The 18828-nt window shown below is 43.5% G+C and overlaps 1 protein-coding gene across 1 annotated transcript in view; it reads left to right on the forward strand.

The window, feature by feature from the left end:
- Positions 1–18828, forward strand: part of ABCA12 (ATP binding cassette subfamily A member 12) — a 222070-nt gene that overhangs the window by 75527 nt on the left and 127715 nt on the right. The window contains exons 4-9 of the mRNA XM_038748802.1: positions 1347–1438; positions 2026–2152; positions 2938–3031; positions 3706–4011; positions 9492–9677; positions 11375–11553. Of these exons, the coding sequence (XP_038604730.1) occupies positions 1347–1438; positions 2026–2152; positions 2938–3031; positions 3706–4011; positions 9492–9677; positions 11375–11553 (984 nt within the window). The remainder of the gene's footprint in view (positions 1–1346; positions 1439–2025; positions 2153–2937; positions 3032–3705; positions 4012–9491; positions 9678–11374; positions 11554–18828) is intronic.

Below are 18828 nucleotides of genomic sequence, written 5' to 3' on the forward strand. Positions count from 1 at the left end.
TCATTTAAGTGCAGGCGTAGCTGCTAAATAATCAGCTTGGCCATTTTTCTGACCCTACTGGTGGGTATTTTATCCCCATTTTTAAGCTGAGGAAAGGGAGGCACAGAGAGAAGTTAAGTGCATCACCCAAGGTCACAAAGCAGACCAAAGGCAGAGCTGGGATTAGAATCCAGGTTTCCTGATCCCTCAGTCTCGTCTTATTTCCACAGGACCTTGCTGCCTCCTATTGATTAACTCATCATTAATTCCTTTATCTAATGCAAAGCCCTTGTTGTCTTACTGTCTACCCAAGTAAACACTTTTCACAAGCACAACCTACAATACATTGATTCAGATAATACAATCTTAAGGTCCAATTCTTTCTGCACCTAAAAATTCTCCCTGTTAACACACAAGGCACTTTAAGCACTTGGTATTCACTCCTCCCTTAGCCTCACAGCATTTATGTACATATCCATGACTTAATTTTGATGTCTGCCTCCCCCTCTGAACTGCAAGCTCCTTGTAGACAGGGAACGTGACAACCAACTCTGTTGTATTGTACTCTTCCAAGCACTTAGTACAGTGCTCTGCACAAAGAAAATGCTCACTAAATCCCACTGATTAATTGATAGGCTGTGCTTCCTTCACTTAATTGATAGGGTGTGTTTCCTTCACTTGTTCAATTGTATTTTTTGAGCTCTTACTGTGTGCAAAGCAGCATACTGAACACGTAGGAGAGTACAATATAACAACAAAGAGACATACTACTGCCTTCAGACCAGTCAGGCACTCTGGGCATTTCATTGTTTCTCTCAAGGCCCCCAGAGACGGCTCAGTCCATGTCTGCCTATGCCATGAATGTGCAGCTGCAGGAAAGGAAGAATGTTCCCTAAGCTGCTTTTCCCAAGTGTCTCATTTGGTTCCAGAAGTAGCAGGGTGGATTAACCTCAGTCAGAAGAAGCAGATTCCCCCTACACCTTTCTGTGGCAGCAGGAGCCCTGTTTTTGGCTGATTCACCACTTTCCAAATCTTTTTAAAAGAGAAAGGTTTGTACAGACACTGCCAAGGTACAATTTAAAAACCCTTAATTATCCAAAGACATTTTAATACAAGGTTCCCATAAAAATAGCTACTCATTCCAGTGTTAGGACCATTTCCCCTGGATAAACTTTCACCTTGTAAGAGCTTTTGTGTTTTCCCAGAGAGAGTAAAACTTGACAGAAACTGTCATTAAAATCTCGGGAAAACCAGTACAAATTAGAGGATTAATTTAGAAGGGGAACTCTCACTTTACATTCCTCTAACTTTGGGGAGAAATGAATGCTCATCAAGCTGTAAGATTTTTCTCTTTCTTTCACCTGTAGTGAAATCCCAAGGAAGTCGAAAGGCGTGGAAAAGGAAAGTAATTCATCCCACCCCAGCACTGGAGTTCCAGAAGGAAGAACTACATGGCCAGGTATGCTGTTCCATTATAGTAGAGTTTAATAAGGACCATGGGGAATAGCAAATTAAACCCTAGACTGCTACAGAGCTCATCTGGAAACATCCCAGAAGGAGACATAAAGTCCAGAAGAGGCCCTCAAAGAGGCTACAACTTTTCCCATAGCTCCCTCAGCCCGTGAGGGCTAGAATGTTTAGTCCTTGCAAATCCACCCCACTCTTCCATAACACGGGAGAGGATGGGGGTTGTTTAGTTTTTTGGGGATTTTTACTTTTTTTAAAGGCATTCTGTTAAGCGCTTATCAAGTGACAACACAGTTCTAAGTGCTGGGGTAGGTACAGGTTAATTTAGGTCAGACACAGACCCTGTCCCCCTTGGGGCTCACAGTCTAAGAAGGAGGAGAAACAGGTATTTAATCCCCATTTTGCAGGTGAGGGAGCTGAGGCACAGAGAAGATACCCAAGGTGTCACAGCAGACAAGTGGTGGGGCTGGGATTAGAACCCAAGCCTTCTGGCTCCCAGTCCCATGCTCTTTCCACTAGGCCATGCTGCTTCTCATTAGTTTTTTCAGAACTCAAGAAGTATTTTTGCTGGCAATTCAGGTGCCCCAAACCACATATACATGCACAATTGTTTCTTCCAACATCATGTCATACTGCATCCAGATGGGCTTGTGTTATTGAAAGAACGCTCCATTATTCTGTCATCACTTTTGAGTCAAATCACAAAGTGAAAACACACATTATAGCAGATCTGGGTGTAATCAGAAATTTAGGCATTTCTGGAGGACTAAAAGAGCCTTAATAATAATAATAATAATAATAATAATAATAATAATAATAGCATTTGTTAAGTGCTTACTATGTGCAGAGCACTGTTCTAAGCGCTGGGGGGATATAACGTGATCAGGTTGTCCCACGTGGGGCTCACAGTCAATCCCCATTTTACAGATGAGGTAACTGAGGCTCAGAGAAGTTAAGTGACTTGCCCAAGGTCACACAGCAGACGTGGTGAAGCTGGGATTCGAACCCAAGTCCTCTGATTCCAAAGCCTGGGCTCTTTCCACTGAGCCATGCTGCTTCATGCTCATGCTTAATGCTCTGAATTGCAAGTTGTTCAGGGTTAAGAAAAAAGGGACTTGTCTAGGACACCTGAGCTATCACAGATTCCCACTGAAAATAGCTGAGGTTATGTAAATATTCCTCCAAAACAGAGTAGTTATATTCCTGTAAACAATCGTGTTCCTGCAGAAATCGTACTGTGTCAGCCATTGTTTCAGTGAGAAATAAGGAACCAAGGGGAAGCTGGTCTGAAAATATTTGTAGTACAATCCAGAGGGAATTCAAGAAAGATATGAAAGTGAAAAAGCTACAACTTGAAGTGTACTATTTTACTTCACGTTTTGCTGCCATTTTCCTGACACTGTTCAGTGGTAACGATCAGTGTCATTTGCTCAGCCTGAGAAACCACTTTGCCCTGCTCAAAATAAGTTTCTGGTGAACAAAAAATTTTAGATACCTGCATTTACCACACAACTCTGCTGTCTCCTTGGAAATGGTTTCCTGTCAAGGTCAGATGGCATTAGAGCCAGTTTGCAATGCTGTATGGGTCAGTTATCTACACCTCCCTATTCTTCCAATGCATCTTACCATGTACCAAACCATGCAACAAAAGCACATGTTCTAGCAGAAATGACTATTTCAGTTCCCAGAAATACGTTGGTGGAGCTATATGAAAGAAGTTCTGTTTTGCAACAGTGGAGGTCCTTTCGGGAAGCTCCAATTTGGATGTGAAGTTGAGAAGCAAAAAAATTTTGTGAAAATAAAGCTGGCTGGTCTACAGAGCTTACAGGGCATGCTTAAAGGCCCAAATGCTTCTCCATTGGATGCGGGCTTAATCCCAAGAGAAACATTACCCTTTACCAATACTGCTTGCTGGTGCCATGGGAATTTCTTAATTGAACTTTATTAGATGTCTGCCAAGGAATCGCAGTTCTTTCCCAGCCGCGTTTCCAGAGACAGCACTTCAGCAAAGAAAAAATTCCAGGTTTCTTAGCAGATTTCAGCCTCCCTGTGGAATAATTATTAAGCAAAGCAAAACAAGAAAACAAGCAAACAAAATATCCAACCTAAACGATTTCTGGTCAGTGCACAATTGAGATTCCGAATTATGCGGATGGAGGCCAATAGAGGCTTTAGGCCCAGGTAAAAATGCCAAGTTTTGTCAGGTATTGAACCAGTCTAGATATTGGTCAAATGTACAGAAACCTTTATGTGACCCAGGTTAAAATGATTGACTGGAAGAGAAACTCCTCTTCCCCCAGTGTTGTGATGGTCAAGAAACCAATGGAGGGGTTAGATCCTGCAAAACAGGAAGTCTCGTGGCATTCGGCCTGCAGTACAGACCCTGTCCAAAGCCGTTTGGAATTGGAATTAGGCTTAGAGAGTAATTTACTTTTCCCCATTAATGTAGTTACAGCATCTTCCATGCCAGCCTCCAATCTGGACAGCAGCAGAGGTACCACTCCAGAAACCACCCCGGCCCTCAACAGCAGTCAAATACTCAACCGAATTCTTATTCTGGAGAAGGTAATTGTTACCAATGCATTGTCGTCACCCAAACCATCATACAGTGAAACTGTGGTTTCAGTTCTGTGGGATGAACAATGTGGAAGAAGTGCTCTATTCATAATGAGTGCTCAATAAATACCACTGATTGATTGATTGATTGAGGGTGAGGCTCTGAAATAAGAAGAGCCACTCTGGAACAATTGGCAAAGAGAGACATTTTCTTAATCAAATGTTCCTTCAGGAGAAGTCTAGTTCTGGTTGTTTCAGCCCTGCTTCCTTATTTGGGGATTTGTGAATCAGTTAACCAATGATATTTTGAAGTGCTTACTGTGTGCAGAGCACTGTACAGTATTCATTCATTCATTCAGTCAGTCAGTCATATTTATTGAGTGCTTACTGGGTGCAAGGCACTGTGCTAAGCACTTGGTTGAGTATAATATAACAGTAAATGGACATATTCCCTGCCCACAATGAGCTTACAGCCTAGAGGGGTTCTCATAGTATCTCCCCACTCCTCAAGAACTTCCAGTGATTGCTCTTCTACCTGCCCATGAAACAGAAACCCCTTACCACCAGTTAAGACACTCAGTCTGCTCTCCCCCTCCTTCCTTACCTCACTGATGTGTTGCTACAGTCCATTCATTCATTCTTCAATCGTATTTATTGAGCGCTTACTGTGTGCAGAGCACTGTACTAAGCACTTGGTCCAGTCAACCCGGAGCACTTGGCTTCTCTAGCATCAGCTTGCAAACTCTGCCTCGATGTCATCAGCTTGCAAACTCTGCCTCGATGTCATCTCTACCACCTTAAAAGCCTTATTAAATTCACATGCCCTCCAAGAGACCCTCTCTGATTAAGCCCTCTTTTTCCCACCTCCTTCTCCCTTCTGCATCACCTGTATGCTTGGAACTAAACCCTTTAAGCATTTGATATTCAACCTACCCTCAGCCCCCACAACACTTATGTACATATCTGTAATTTATGTGTATTAATGTCTGTCTCCCAAAGTAGACTGTAAGCTCCTTGTAGTCAGGTATCTTGTCTACCAACTCTGTTGAACCCCACAAGGCCTTAATGCCATGATTTGCACCTGATAAGAGCTCACTAAATAAGATTGATTGATTTATTGACTGATGGATGTTCAGTAATTGTTGCTGCTATTACTAGCGATGATGAAATATCTCCTACAGTCATGTGCTTCCCCCTCATTACTCCTCCCTTTTAACCAATCTCTTCTCTTATCCAACTCCATTCATATACCCTAGATTATAATCTCCCTGTGGGCAGATTTCGTGTTGACCGATGCTATTGAGTGCTTAGAACAGTACTTGGCACATAATTAGCACTTATCAAACACCATCATTATCATTATTATCATTATTACACACAGAGTACCATATTGGAAAGTTGAGAGGGTGACAGGTGGCAGAAGACAGCAGCTCCTGTTGGCCTCAAAGTGTCGAAGCATTCTCTTTTCAGCTGTTCCTGTTATGCTGTTTCTTGCTGGACTTCCTCGTATTCCCATTATCTGCTTCTTTTGTCTGCCATACTGGTTGGACCCCTTACAGTTCTCTGAAGTATCCCCAGAGATGTATGGACACACTGACCTACTTCCAAAGTCACATTTTTTTTTTCAGGCATGTGATCAGTTTGCTCTTGATCAAGGAAAGAAATAATTCCCTGATTAGAGAAAGGGAATTTTACTGGCCCACTAGAAAGGCAGATGCCTAAGGAGTATCCCCCTGAATTTTTTTTTTCCTTTTTCCACTCCTGCCTCCTCCATTTTAATTCTCACTCCTTTCGAACTCCTCCTAATTCAGAGGGGTATGCGATAGGAGTTTGCCATAGCTACACAGTATCGGTGCATACGTGAATGGTAATTTACTAAAGTTCCTGCTCGGGGAAACCTGGGAATTGATTTTGGAATGTTGTTTGGCAGGGAGTGTCCACATATCAATCAATTAATCAATGGTATTTATTGAGCACTTACTCTGTACAAAGCACTGTACTAAGCACTTGAGAGAGTGCACTAGAGATGGAAGACAATTCCTGCTCTCAAGGAGCTTACAATCTAACGATGGAAACAGACACAAAAATAAATTACAGGTTGGGGAAGCATCCAAGTATAAACATAAGTACTTATATACCTATATGGATATATATATATATATATATATATATATATATATGGATATATGGAAATATATGGATATATATGGATATAGATATATAAGTACCATCAGGGGCAGGATCAGGTGAGTCACCTAGGGCTTAGAGGGTGAGAACTCAAATGAATAGGTGATGTAGAAATGTTGAAGTGGCAGTAATGGGAGAAATAGGGTGGGGAGTTAAGAGATTAATCAGGTAAGGTTTCCTGAAGGAGATGTGGTTGCAGAAGGGCCTTGAAGGTGGGGAGAGCAGTGCTCTGTAAGCTTGTATGGGCAGAGAATGTGTCTACCAACTCCTTTATATTGTTATATTGTACTCTTCCAAGTGCTTAGTACAGTGCTCTTCTCACCTGCCTCCTCACTCACACTCCTTTCCCCTGTAAATACATATTACTCCCTCACAGAGATCTCCGCTCTCTTGACCCCATCCATCTTTCTGAGCGCCTCACACCCCACCTCGCCACCCTCTCTTCTCTACCCAGTCTTGATGATCAGATTACTGCTCTCAACTCTACCCTTTCTACTCAGCTAGACTCACTCGCTCCCCTTTCCCTTCGCCGCTCTCGTACCACTAACCCACAGCCCTGGATCACTGCCACTGTCCGCCTCCTTCGCTCTTATGCTCAAGCTGCTGAACGCTGCTGGTGAAAGTCTAAACACCATGCCAACCTCGTTCACTTCAGGTTTATCCTTTCCTGCCTAAACTCAGCCCTCTCCTCTGCCAGACAAAACTATTTCTCCTCCCTTATTGACACCCATGCCCATCACCCCCGCCAGCTCTTCCGTACATTCAACTCCCTTCTCAGGCCCCCGGTTCCTCCCCCTCCTCCTTCCCTCACCCCCAACGATCTGGCCTCCTACTTCATTAACAAAATTAAATCCATCAGGTCCGACCTCCACAAAGTCACTTCCCCCCCTTCTCCAACCCCCTGGCTCTCAACACTCTCTGCTACTCTCCCATCTTTCCCAGCAGTATCCTCAGAGGAGCTCTCCTCCCTTCTCTCAAGTGCTGCTCCAGCCATCTGTGCTTCTGACCCCATTTCCTCTCATCTCATGAAATCTCTCGCTCCATCCCTTCTCCCCTCCTTAACTTCCATCTTCAACCGCTCACTCTCCACTGGTTCCTTCCTCTCTGCCTTCAAACATGCCCATGTCTCTCCCATCCTAAAAAAACCCTCTCTTGACCCCACCTCACCTTCTAGTTATCGCCCCATATCCCTCCTACCATTCCTTTCCAAACTCCTTGAACGAGTTGTCGACACACGCTGCCTCGGATTCCTCAACACCAACTTTCTCCTTGACCCCCTCCAGTCTGACTTCCGTCCCCTGCATTCCACAGAAACTGCCCTCTCAAAGGTCACCAATGACCTCCTGCTTGCCAAATCCAACGGCTCATACTCAGTCCTAATCCTCCTCGACCTCTCAGCTGCCTTCTACACTGTGGACCACCCCCTTCTCCTCAACACGCTATCTGACCTTGGCTTCACAGACTCCGTCCTCTCCTGGTTCTCCTCTTATCTCTCCAGTCGTTCATTCTCAGTCTCTTTTGCAGGCTCCTCCATCCCCTCCCATCCCCTTACTGTGGGGGTTCCCCAAGGTTCAGTGCTTGGTCCCCTTCTGTTCTCGATCTACATGCACTCCCTTGGTGACCTCATTCGCTCCCACGGCTTCAACTATCATCTTTACGCTGATGACACCCAAATCTACGTCTCTGTCCCTGCTCTCTCTCCCGCTCTCTCCAGGCTCGCATCTCCTCCTGCCTTCAGGACATCTCCATCTGGATGTCTGCCCACCACCTAAAACTCAACATGTCGAAGACTGAACTCCTTGTCTTCCCTCCCAAATCCTGCCCTCTCCCTGACTTTCCCATCTCTGTTGACGGCACTACCATCCTTCCTGTCTCACAAGCCCGCAAACTTGGTGTCATCCTCGACTCCGCTCTCTCATTCGCCGCTCACATCCAAGCCGTCACCAAAACCTGCCGGTCTCAGCTCCGCAACATTGCCAAGATCCGCCCTTTCCTCTCCATCCATACCGCTACCCTGCTCGTTCAAGCTCTCATCCTATCCCATCTGGACTACTGCCTCAGCCTTCTCTCTGATCTCCCATCCTCGTGTCTCTCCCCACTTCAATCCATAGTTCATGCTGCTGCCCAGATTGTCTTTGTCCAGAAATGCTCTGGGCATGTTACTCCCCTTCTCAAAAATCTCCAGTGGCTACCAATCAATCTGCACATCAGGCAGAAACTCCTTTCCCTGGGCTTCAAGGCTGTCCATCACCTTGCCCCCTCCTACCTCACCTCCCTTCTCTCCTTCTACAGCCCACCCCGCACTCTCCGCTCCTCTGCCACTAATCTCCTCACCGTACCTCATTCTCACCTGTCCCGCCATCGACCCCCGGCCCACGTCATCCCCCGGGTCTGGAATGCCCTCCCTCTGCCCATCCTCCAAACTAGCTCTCTTCCTCCCTTCAAGGCCCTACTGAGAGCTCACCTCCTCCAGGAGGCCTTCCCAGACTGAGCCCCTTCCTTCCTCTCACCCTCGTCCCCCTCTCCATCCCCCCCATCTTACCTCCTTCCCTTCCCCACAGCACCTGTATATATGTATATATGTTTGTACATATTTATTAATCTATTTATTTATTTATCTTACTTGTACATATCTATTCTATTTATTTTATTTTGTTAGTATGTTTGGTTTTGTTCTCTGTCTCCCCCTTTTAGACTGTGAGCCCACTGTTGTGTAGGGACTGTCTCTATATGTTGCCAACTTGTACTTCCCAAGCGCTTAGTACAGTGCTCTGCACACAGTAAGCACTCAATAAATACGATTGATTGATCGATTGATTGCTCTGCACACAGTAAGCACTCAATAAATATGATCGATTGATTGTGATAGGGGAGAGTGTTTTGGGCAGGACGGAGGGTGAGAGCAAGAGGTCAGCAGTGCGAGAGATAAAGTGAGGCCTGGTAATCAATCACTGACCTCTGACTCCCAAGCCCATGCTCTTTCCACTAAGCCACACTGCTTCTCAACTGCTTCGCTACTCATTTATACAGTAAGCACTCAATAAATAGGATTGAAAATACCAAAATTATTATTTTTTTTTGTAAACTCTGACTGTGACAAGTTTATCCCTATTCATTATATGTTGGGTGCTACTTCCTTTCTAGGTTAAAGCTCAGTGCCATGTTTATATGAGCTTTATACATGCTACTATGGATATGGTTCAACGCTGATCCACTGGGTGAAAGTGTTGTTCTGGGCAACTTTTGCTCCCTAATATTTTTTCCAGTTCTCTACGCTCATTTCAAATGTTTTTCTCTTTTAGCTACTTAAGCAAAATTCAACCTCAGAAAACCTCAGGAGGGAAATCTGCAAAACCCAGCCATCGTACACCACCCATTCCCCTTTCTCCTGGATAAATGTAGGGAAAAAGGCCTACATCACATTCTGCCTCTCCAACCTGACTCTCTTAGAGTCTTCCCTCCAGGAATTAAGAAATCAATTTTCTCAGGTAAGTGCAGTAATATTGCTTGTAGGGTGAAGTGCTCTCCTTCTTCAAAGTTGTCCCAGGCCCCTTCCTGGCTTCAGCGCTGACTCATGGTGAATTCATGACCAACCCATTCTGAAACACAGCTAGGAAATGCTTCTCTGACTATTTGCCTGTCTTGGACCATCTTAACTCTTGGAAAGTTTTACTCAGGACACCTAGTCCTATGCGATACTGAGATGTCTATACTACCTTTGCACAAGATGTCCAATTTTGCATATGCATTGTTCCATGATTAAAAGGATTTCAGTATTGCAACAGAAGTGAGGTAATAATGGAAATGCTGGTAGAGACACACCTCTGGTGATGAGGCAAAGCCTCACTGAATAGTATTTGCAAAAAACCTAGGCGGTCTAGATTGTGAGCTTCTTGTGGGAACATGTACACCACCTGTGTTATATTGTACCCTCCCAAGTGCTTAGTATAGTGCCCTGCACTCAATAAGCACTCAATAGATGTGACTGATTGATTGACTGGATTGGTCTGGAAGGGTAAAAGGCAAACAACAGTGGTAGAATCAAATAAATAAAAAAGGGGGTTTTCCCTTCCAATTCCATTAGGAAGGAAAAGCCCCTATTTCATTTCTTCAGAACATATAGGAGGTTAATTTTAAAGATGACTCAGTTACTATTGTAATTTGCAAATTCAAATGAAAGACCTTATTTTCTAATTATTCTCAAGAGTTAAACATAATGGTTCCCTTCCGGTCCACTGTTCATTTTCTGTAGTCTCACATTTCTTGTACTAGAAAAATAAGCATAAACACAAGTAAAATGAAAAATAATTACATAATAGAAAGACTCAGAAGCACTTAAAACCCTACCCTGAAAATATTCTTTTTACCACAAGCCCCTTGAGTTTGCAGCAATGATTACAATGTATGTGGAATACAGCGGTGTTCTCTGAATGGCTTTTAATTCAGATGTTCACGTCGTTACATTTGGAGCTCCCCTAATCACATGTCAAACTCCTGTCTGGTTCCAGAACTTTGGAACTCAAGTCTTCGTTTTTGAGGGGAAAGAAAAAATGTCTCCCAACTGAGCAATCCATGTTGGGAAAACATTAAATGTTCAAAAATAAGTTGTACAACTTTTCATAGTAAAAGAAATGTGGCAATCAAATTGCAAGATGGCAGTTGTATAGAGGTACAAAAGATCGTGAGACACAGCATAGGAGGGGTCAGACCAATGGCCCATCCAGCTCAGGATTCTGTCTCCAACAAGATGCTAGAAAGGCACCAGGTGATAGCTGCCCTCCTGGATAATCATCCTCAAGATTAGGAATGTACCAAATAACACCCCTAATTTCATTCACTCCATCCTCAATTTTCCCTCTAGTAATCCACTATGGACCTCTCATTCTCTAACTGATACAGTTTCACCTTAAATCTGCAGATGTTGTAGAGTTGCAAATTTTGTCCGCTTTACTTGCTTGGATGTAAAAATGTTTCCTTTTGATTATTTTACCCAGTCAACAAAGCACAAAGTCCACAAACAAAAACATATAATTTTAATATAGGAAAGAGTTTATACTGGAGGAAGTTCTGAATTAGAAATTCCTAATGAATGTTTTCCAATCTTTGTTATTTAAAATATATCAGTTATTTAAAGCATATGCTTTAATTTTTTTTGCCTCATTCTTCTACTGCTTTCTTTCTTAAGATGTCAAAAGACCCCAACAATCAGGTGATCGTCTTCCAAGAATCAGTCAAGGTGATGTCATTTTTATCACAAGTGCAGGAACAAACCATTCTGTGGGAGTTCCTCTCAAGTCTTCCCAATGTGTTCCAAAATGACACAAAACTCAGAGATTTGTTCAATGTCCTTCGAAAGTCAAACAGGTAAGAATAAAGGAGAATAACACTGACACTCGGCTAGGTTGGAACCAGTGCAATCACACAGACATCTATACCACATGTGAATTCTTCCACTCCCAACTTCTCACCAGCCTGTCTTCTTTCTCAAGCAGCTGCCAATGAACAATGGTGTGTTTGTAGACTATGCGAAGGACAAGGGGCCTTATCTTCCCAGGGCAAATGAGGGGACAATAATTTTATATCTTTTGCCCCTCCATATCTGATTAGTTAGATGATATTTGGGGAATTGGTTATTAGGACTTTCAATTCAGGAGGATTAGAAAGAGTAGGTAAAAATCATGGGCATGAGATTATTTTTTTCTCATATGCTTGTGTACAGCTTCAGGGTCCTAATTCATTCAAGAGGCTATTTGATTGACAGTTGTGTCTACGGGGCAGGCTCCCACAGAACACTAGTCTATTCCAGCTTCAAGGATGCTAAATTCTGAAACCTGGGCTATATTCTCTGTGAGTTCCCTTTCAGAGCTGAATTGAGATGGGAGAACAGGGATTACGACTGAACAACACACCTGTCTGTCCAGCAGATGTGCTCACTGTGCGAGGATAATAATAATAATAATAATAATTAGAAGAATAAAATTAATAACTGTAGTATTTGTTTAGCCCTTACTCTGTGCCAGGCACTATACTGAGCACTGGGGTGGATGCAAGTTGATTGGGTTGGACACAGTCCCTGTCTTGTATGGGGCTCACAGTCGTAATAACCAATTGACAGATGAGGAAATTGAGGCACAGAAAATTGAAGTGACTTGCCCAATGTCACACAGCAGACAACTGGTGGAGCTGGGATTAGAACCCATGACCTTCTGACTCCCAAGCCCAAGCTTAATCCATTAGGCCATGCTGCTTCTCAATAGTATAACGATAATGGTAGCATTTGTTAAGCACTTACTATATACCAAGCACTGTAGTAAACACTGGGATAGGTAATTAGGCCCCTCATGGGGCTCACAATCTAAGCAGGAGGGAGAACAGGTTTTGAATCCCCATTTTGTAGATGAGAGAACAGTGGCACAGAGAAGCTAAGTGACTTGCCCAAGGTCACACAGCATGTTCTTGGGGGAGCTGGGTTTAGAGCCCAAGTCCCCCTGATTCCCAGGCCTGTGCCCTTTCCACTAGGCCATGCACGCTTCCCAGAAGGTATAGGCCTGGCTCAGTGGCAGAATAGATGGTTCACAGATCGCAAAATATATGTCCTTCTCCACCTAATATTAGGCAGAATGAAGTTTAGTCTCTGCAGATTTGGGCTCAAGGTGAAATTTTCCTCAAAAAAGTCCTGAACAGGGGCAGACCATTCATTCATTCAATCATATTTACTGAGTGCTTACTGCGTGCAGATCACTGTACTATGCGCTTGGAAAGTACAAGTTGGGAACATATTCATTCATTCAATCGTATTTATTGAGAGCTTACTGTGTGCACAGCACTGTACTAAGTGCTTGGAAAGTACAAGTTGGCAACATGTAGAGACGGTCCCTACCCAACAATGGGCTCACAGTCTAAATCAGTGACCAAGAGCTATTCCAAAGAAGACAACTGAGAGTTTACTCTGAAGAACTAATGGTCAGGTACACAGAATCTCCTTGAAAGCACCCTAAAGCACTGTGGGGTTGCACACAGGATCTCCACAAGTGCTTCCAGGGCAGAGTAAGACCAATAGGATGAGCTCCCAAGGACTTAGTACGGTACTCTGCACACAATAAGCTCTTAATGAATACCACTGACTGATTGATTGATGGGCAGTATGTTTTAACTATTCTAATTCCCGCCTTTGATGTGTTCCAAAATATGCTCATTACCCTATTTCATGAGGTAGTACATTTTGAGGTTGTAATTACAGGGGCTGTAGAACATTAGCACAAGAAAAAATGGACTGGTGCAGTAAAAATAGTTAGACCTTATGACACAAAATCACTGTCAGTTGGCTGCTGGGCCCATTTCTGAATTACTCCCTTTCAGTAGTCTAATTGTCTGCACACTTCTGTTAAATGGAAACCTGTTTTCCATGTTGGACCTCCTCTACTAACACTGCCTGTCATATGACAATATTATTTAAATACCTATAACTCACTTCAAGCCTAACCCTATTTGGTACTCAACTGTGGTTTTACCACACGCATCTTGCTTTATTGTGCCCAAGGAAGAGGCACAAATGGCCTCAGATATTTTTTTTTTAAATAGGTCCTTTCCTCTCCATCCAAACTCCTACCATGCTGATCCAAACACTTATCCTATCCTGCCTTGACTACTACATCCTGTCTCTTCCTACTCTGGTCCACAGTCCACTCTGCTGCATGGATCATTTGCAACAAAACGTTCAGTTCATGTCTCCCCACTCCTCAAGGGCCTCCAATGGCTGCCCATCCACTTCTACATCAAACATAAACTCCTTACCATTGACTTTAAAGCAGTCAAGCAGATTTCCCCATTCTATTTCATCTTACTGATCACCTACTACAGCCCAGATTGCACACTCCACTCCTCTAGCGCCAGCATACTTACTGTGCCCTGATTTCATCTGTCTTGCTATGACCCTCTTCTCACATCCTTCCCCTAGACTGGAACTCCCTCCCCCTCCATATTTGCCAGATCACCACTCTCTCCACCTTCAAAGAATTCTTAAGGTCATATCTCTGCCAAGAGACCTTCCCTCATTAAGCCCCCCTTTCCCTGGCTCGTTTTCCCTTCTGCATCATCTACAGATGTCAGATATGCACTTGTATCTGTGATCTTTGGACATTTGATATCCACCCCCCCCCCTCACCCCACAGCACTTATGTACATATCTTTAAATTGTATATTATGAATTATTTTTTCATATTAATGTCTGTCTTCCCTTCTAGACTGTAAAATTATTAAGAGGATGGGAACATGATTGCTAATTATATTGAAATGTACTCTCGCAAGCATTTGGTACAGTACAGTACAGCACATAGTAAGGAATCGATCAATTATATTTATTGAGCACTTATAGTGTGCAGAGCATTGTACTAAGCTCTTGGGGGCATACAATATAACAGATACATTCCCTACCCACAGTGAAAGCACTCAATAAATGGTAGTCTGATAGATTGATTGATTAATGGTATTTGTTAAGCATGAATTACGTGTCAAGCCCTGTTCTAAACACTGGGGTAGACACAAGTTGTCAGGTGTGACACAGTTCATATCCCATATGGCAAAGACTGTCGAACCAATCAATCCATCAATCAATTGTATTTTCAGGTCCCTACTGTGTGTAGAGCTCTGTCCTAAGCACTTGGGAGATTACAACATAACAGAATTGGTAGACATGTTTTCCACCTACAATGAGCTTATGGTCTAGAGGGGGAGACAGACATTCATATAATAAGTGAATTATGGATATGTAAATAGGTGCTTTGGAGCTGAGGGAGGGTTGAATAAATGGTGCCAACATACTGAAAAGACAACTCAGAAAGGAGTGGAAGAACAGAAAAATAGGGCTTAGTTGGAGAAAGTCTCTTGGAGGAGATGTACTTTTAATAAGGTTTTGAAGATGGGGAGAGAGATTCATCTATCAGACCAGAAGAGAAAAGGTGTTCCAGGCCAGAGGGAGGAAGTGGGTGAGAGGTCAGTGGCAAGATAGTTGAGATTGAGGTACAGTGAGTAAGTTGGCATTCATGAAGCGAAGTGTGAAGGAAGGATTGTAGTAGGAAATTAAGGAGGTAAGATAAGAGGAGGTAAGGTGATTAAGCGTTCTAAAGCCAATGTTTAGGAGTTTCCTTTTGATGCGAAGGTGGATGGGCAACCACTGGAGGTTCTTGAGGAGTTGGGTAACATGGACTGAATGGTTTTGTAGAAAAATGATTTGAGCAGCAGAGTGAAGCATGGACTGGAGTGGGGAGAGACAGGAGGTATTTTTATTTATTTATTTATTTGAACGGTATTTTGTTAAGCACTTACTAGGTATCAGGCACTGTTCTAAGCACTAAGAGAGATATCAGGTTCCACAAGATCAGGAAAGAGGATGATGTAGTAATCAAGGTGGGGTAGGAAAAGTGCTGGGATTAATGGGGTAGCAGTTTGGATGGAGACGAAAGGGTGGATTTTACCGATGTTGTGAATGTTGAACTGACAGGATTTGGTGACAGATTGAATACATGGGTTGAAGGAGAGAGATGAGTCAAGGATGACACCAAGGTTACAGCCTTGTGAGACTGGGAGGATAGTGGTGCTGTCTACAGTGATGGAAAAGTTAAGGGTAGGACAGGGTTTGGGTGGGCAGATAAGGAGTTCTGTTTTGGACATGTTAAATTTGAAATGTCAGCAGGTCATCCAAGTAGAGATGTAGTGAAGGCAAGAGGAAATATGAGACTTCAGAGAAGGAGAGAGATCAGGGCTGGAGATGTAGATTTGGGAAGCAGCTGCAGAGAGATGGTCACTGAAGCCTGGGGAAAAAATGAATTCTCCAAGGGAATGGGTGTACATAGAGAATAAAAAAGGGCAATGGAAAGAACCAGAACTGGGCTTTGAAGGACTCACACAGTTAGGGAGTGAGGGCAGAGAAGGAGCCTACAAAACGAGATTGAGAATGAGCGGCCAGGGAGGTAGGAAGAGAACCAGGAGAGGACAGTGTTGGTGAAGTCAAGGTTGGATAGTGTTTCCAGGAGAAGGGGGTGGTTAACAATGTCGAAAGCAGCTGAGAGTTTGAAGAGAATTAGAATGCAGTAGAGACCCTTGGCCTTGGCAAGAGGAGATCATTGGATACCTTCAAGAGGGCAGTGTTAGTGGAGTGAAAGGAGCGGAAGTCAGAATGGAGGGGATCAAGGAGAGAATTGGAGGAGAGGAAGTGGAGATAGTGGGTGTAGACAACTCACCCAAGGAGTTTGGAGAGAAATGGTAGGAGATGGGATAACAACTAAAGGGGGTCATGGCCAAGGAAGGGTTTTTTTTTTTTAGAATAGGGAGGACATGAGCCATGTTTGAAAGACATGGGAGGAAAGAAGTTGCAGAGTAAATAGTTAAAGATGGTGATCAGGGAGAGAAGAATGGAGGGGGCAAGCACTTTGATAAGGTGAGAAGGGATGGGGTTGGAGTTGCAAGTGGAAGGAGTAGATTTTGAGATACTGCCGAGAAAGATAAGAGAGTTGAAGAAGGGCCAGGAGAAGGGAGGGACTAGAGAGGAGCAGGAAGATCATGCCTGATGAGGAAGTTTACGGCCAGGATACTAGGAGCAAGAGATCAGGGAGGAGGAAGTCAGAGTGTTTGAGGAGGGAATTAAATGTCTGAAACAACTGGCAAGAGCAATGGGCATGGAAGTCAATAGGGATGGAGAAAGAAGCCGGGCAGAGGAAAGGGCAGAGTTAAAACCGGTAAAGGAAGATTTCCACCAGCAGTGGTCTGTGGCTCATGCACAGGAATGAAGGAAGCTGACAGTAGAACTGATCCAAGGATGTGGGTTAGTGGAAAGAAATCAATGAAGGGGTAGGGGGGGCAAGTGTATTGAGTTCATCACAGAGGGTAGTGTTGAGGGCATCTGTTTGCTTGTCAAGGGAAGATAGTTCTGTCTCCCAGTAGGAGGGAGACCAGGTATTCAGCTGAGGCACCTGAGTTGCTGAGATGTCAAGTGTCTTGCTCCAAGTCACATAGCAGGAAACTGGCAGAGCCAGGATTAGAATTCAGGTCTTCTGACTCCCAGGCATGGGCCAGGCCAGGCCACTAGGCCAGGCCACTCTACATGCCATGCTGCATCTGATTCATTGTTTCCTTGAGCCCATTTTTCTTGAAATGCTTTAGATCCAAAGTCCCATTTAAACCACGTTAACATCGTATACCAATTAAAGAAAGATGAGGCTCTCCCTCCCCACCAGTTAGGGTTGGGAACATCAACTTGAACTTCAGAGTCTATACCTTCAGTAGGAAATATTTCCTTGTGACGCCATCAAAGAGAGTGGGTCACCCATTTCTGCCACATTTTGGCAGTAAAGATTTAGAAAAAATTCTCTTTGGAAAAGAAGAAGAGAAACAGGCAAAATAAAAATCATTCAATTGAAGTAAAATCAAAATTTAGAGCCTGAAAGTAGCACTTAGCATTCTGGATAAGCACTTGGGAGAAATAGGAGGTATTCCATCTTCCACCAAAGCAGAAATTCTGCATTGATTTATCTTGCTTGAGGAGGGGGTAGTTGGTGGAGAGGAAGTTCTACCTATTGCTAACAGAGGATGATTTTGAATTATTTAGAATAGGCTTGATCCAGTGGTTAGTAAAATCTCATTGCAGGTAGGTGCTTGCCCAGTCAAGTTTGCTTTTTTTAAAGGGAATTTGTTAAGATTTTAATAAGTGGTAGGCACTGTACTAGGCGCTAGGGTAGATACAAGTTAATCAGAATGGACACAGTCCCTGTCCCAAGTGGGGCTCACAATCTTAATCCGTGTTTTACAGATGAAATACCTGAGGCACAGAGAAGTGAAGTGACTTGCCCAAGGTCACACAGCAAACGAGTGGAGAAGTTGGGATTAGACACTTTTCAAGGCATCAAGGGGCAGATAGTGTCTTTTGATTATTGTTCAAACTAGGCCATGGGACTAAGTAAAAGTGACTTTCTCACCACAGCACTGGCACCATAATTTGTAAATAAAAATGTATCCTCATTATCCCTGAATCTACCTAAGCCGTATCTGTTTCCGTGGGCCAGGATTTCACCGAGACTCATTTGAAACATTATGTTTTTATGTAAAAAGTTTTACCAGTATTGATCGCGTTATAACTAAAAGGGGACAGATTTCACGTGTAACTGTTCTGCTGAAAAGCAAAGTTTTTTTACCTTGGATGCTCGGCGTATTCAGCTTTTCCGTGATATCTAGGCAGCAGGATTTGATGCCTTGCTCAGAATGAGTGCGGGACATATTGCCAGATCTCTATCATCATCGTCAACACCTCATCTTTCAGTCAGCATATGCTCAACACAGAACTTTGAGAAGCAGCATTATCTAGTGGATAGAGCACGGGCCTGGAAATCAGAAGGACCTGGGATCTAATCCCGGCTTCACCACATGTCTGCTGTGTTAGCTTGGGCAAGTCATTTAAGTTCTCTGTGCCTCAGTTACCTTATCTGTAAAATGAGATTATGACTGTAAGCCCCACCTGGGACATGGACTCTGTCCAACCAGTTTACCTTGTATCTGCCCCAGTACTTAGAACAGTGTCTGGCACATAGTAAGCTCTTAACAAATACCATAAAACACAAAAGCAAAATACTACTTTGGGATTTTGTCACC

The sequence above is a fragment of the Tachyglossus aculeatus genome, chromosome 7 (assembly GCF_015852505.1).
Source record: "Tachyglossus aculeatus isolate mTacAcu1 chromosome 7, mTacAcu1.pri, whole genome shotgun sequence".
NCBI lineage: Eukaryota > Metazoa > Chordata > Mammalia > Monotremata > Tachyglossidae > Tachyglossus > Tachyglossus aculeatus.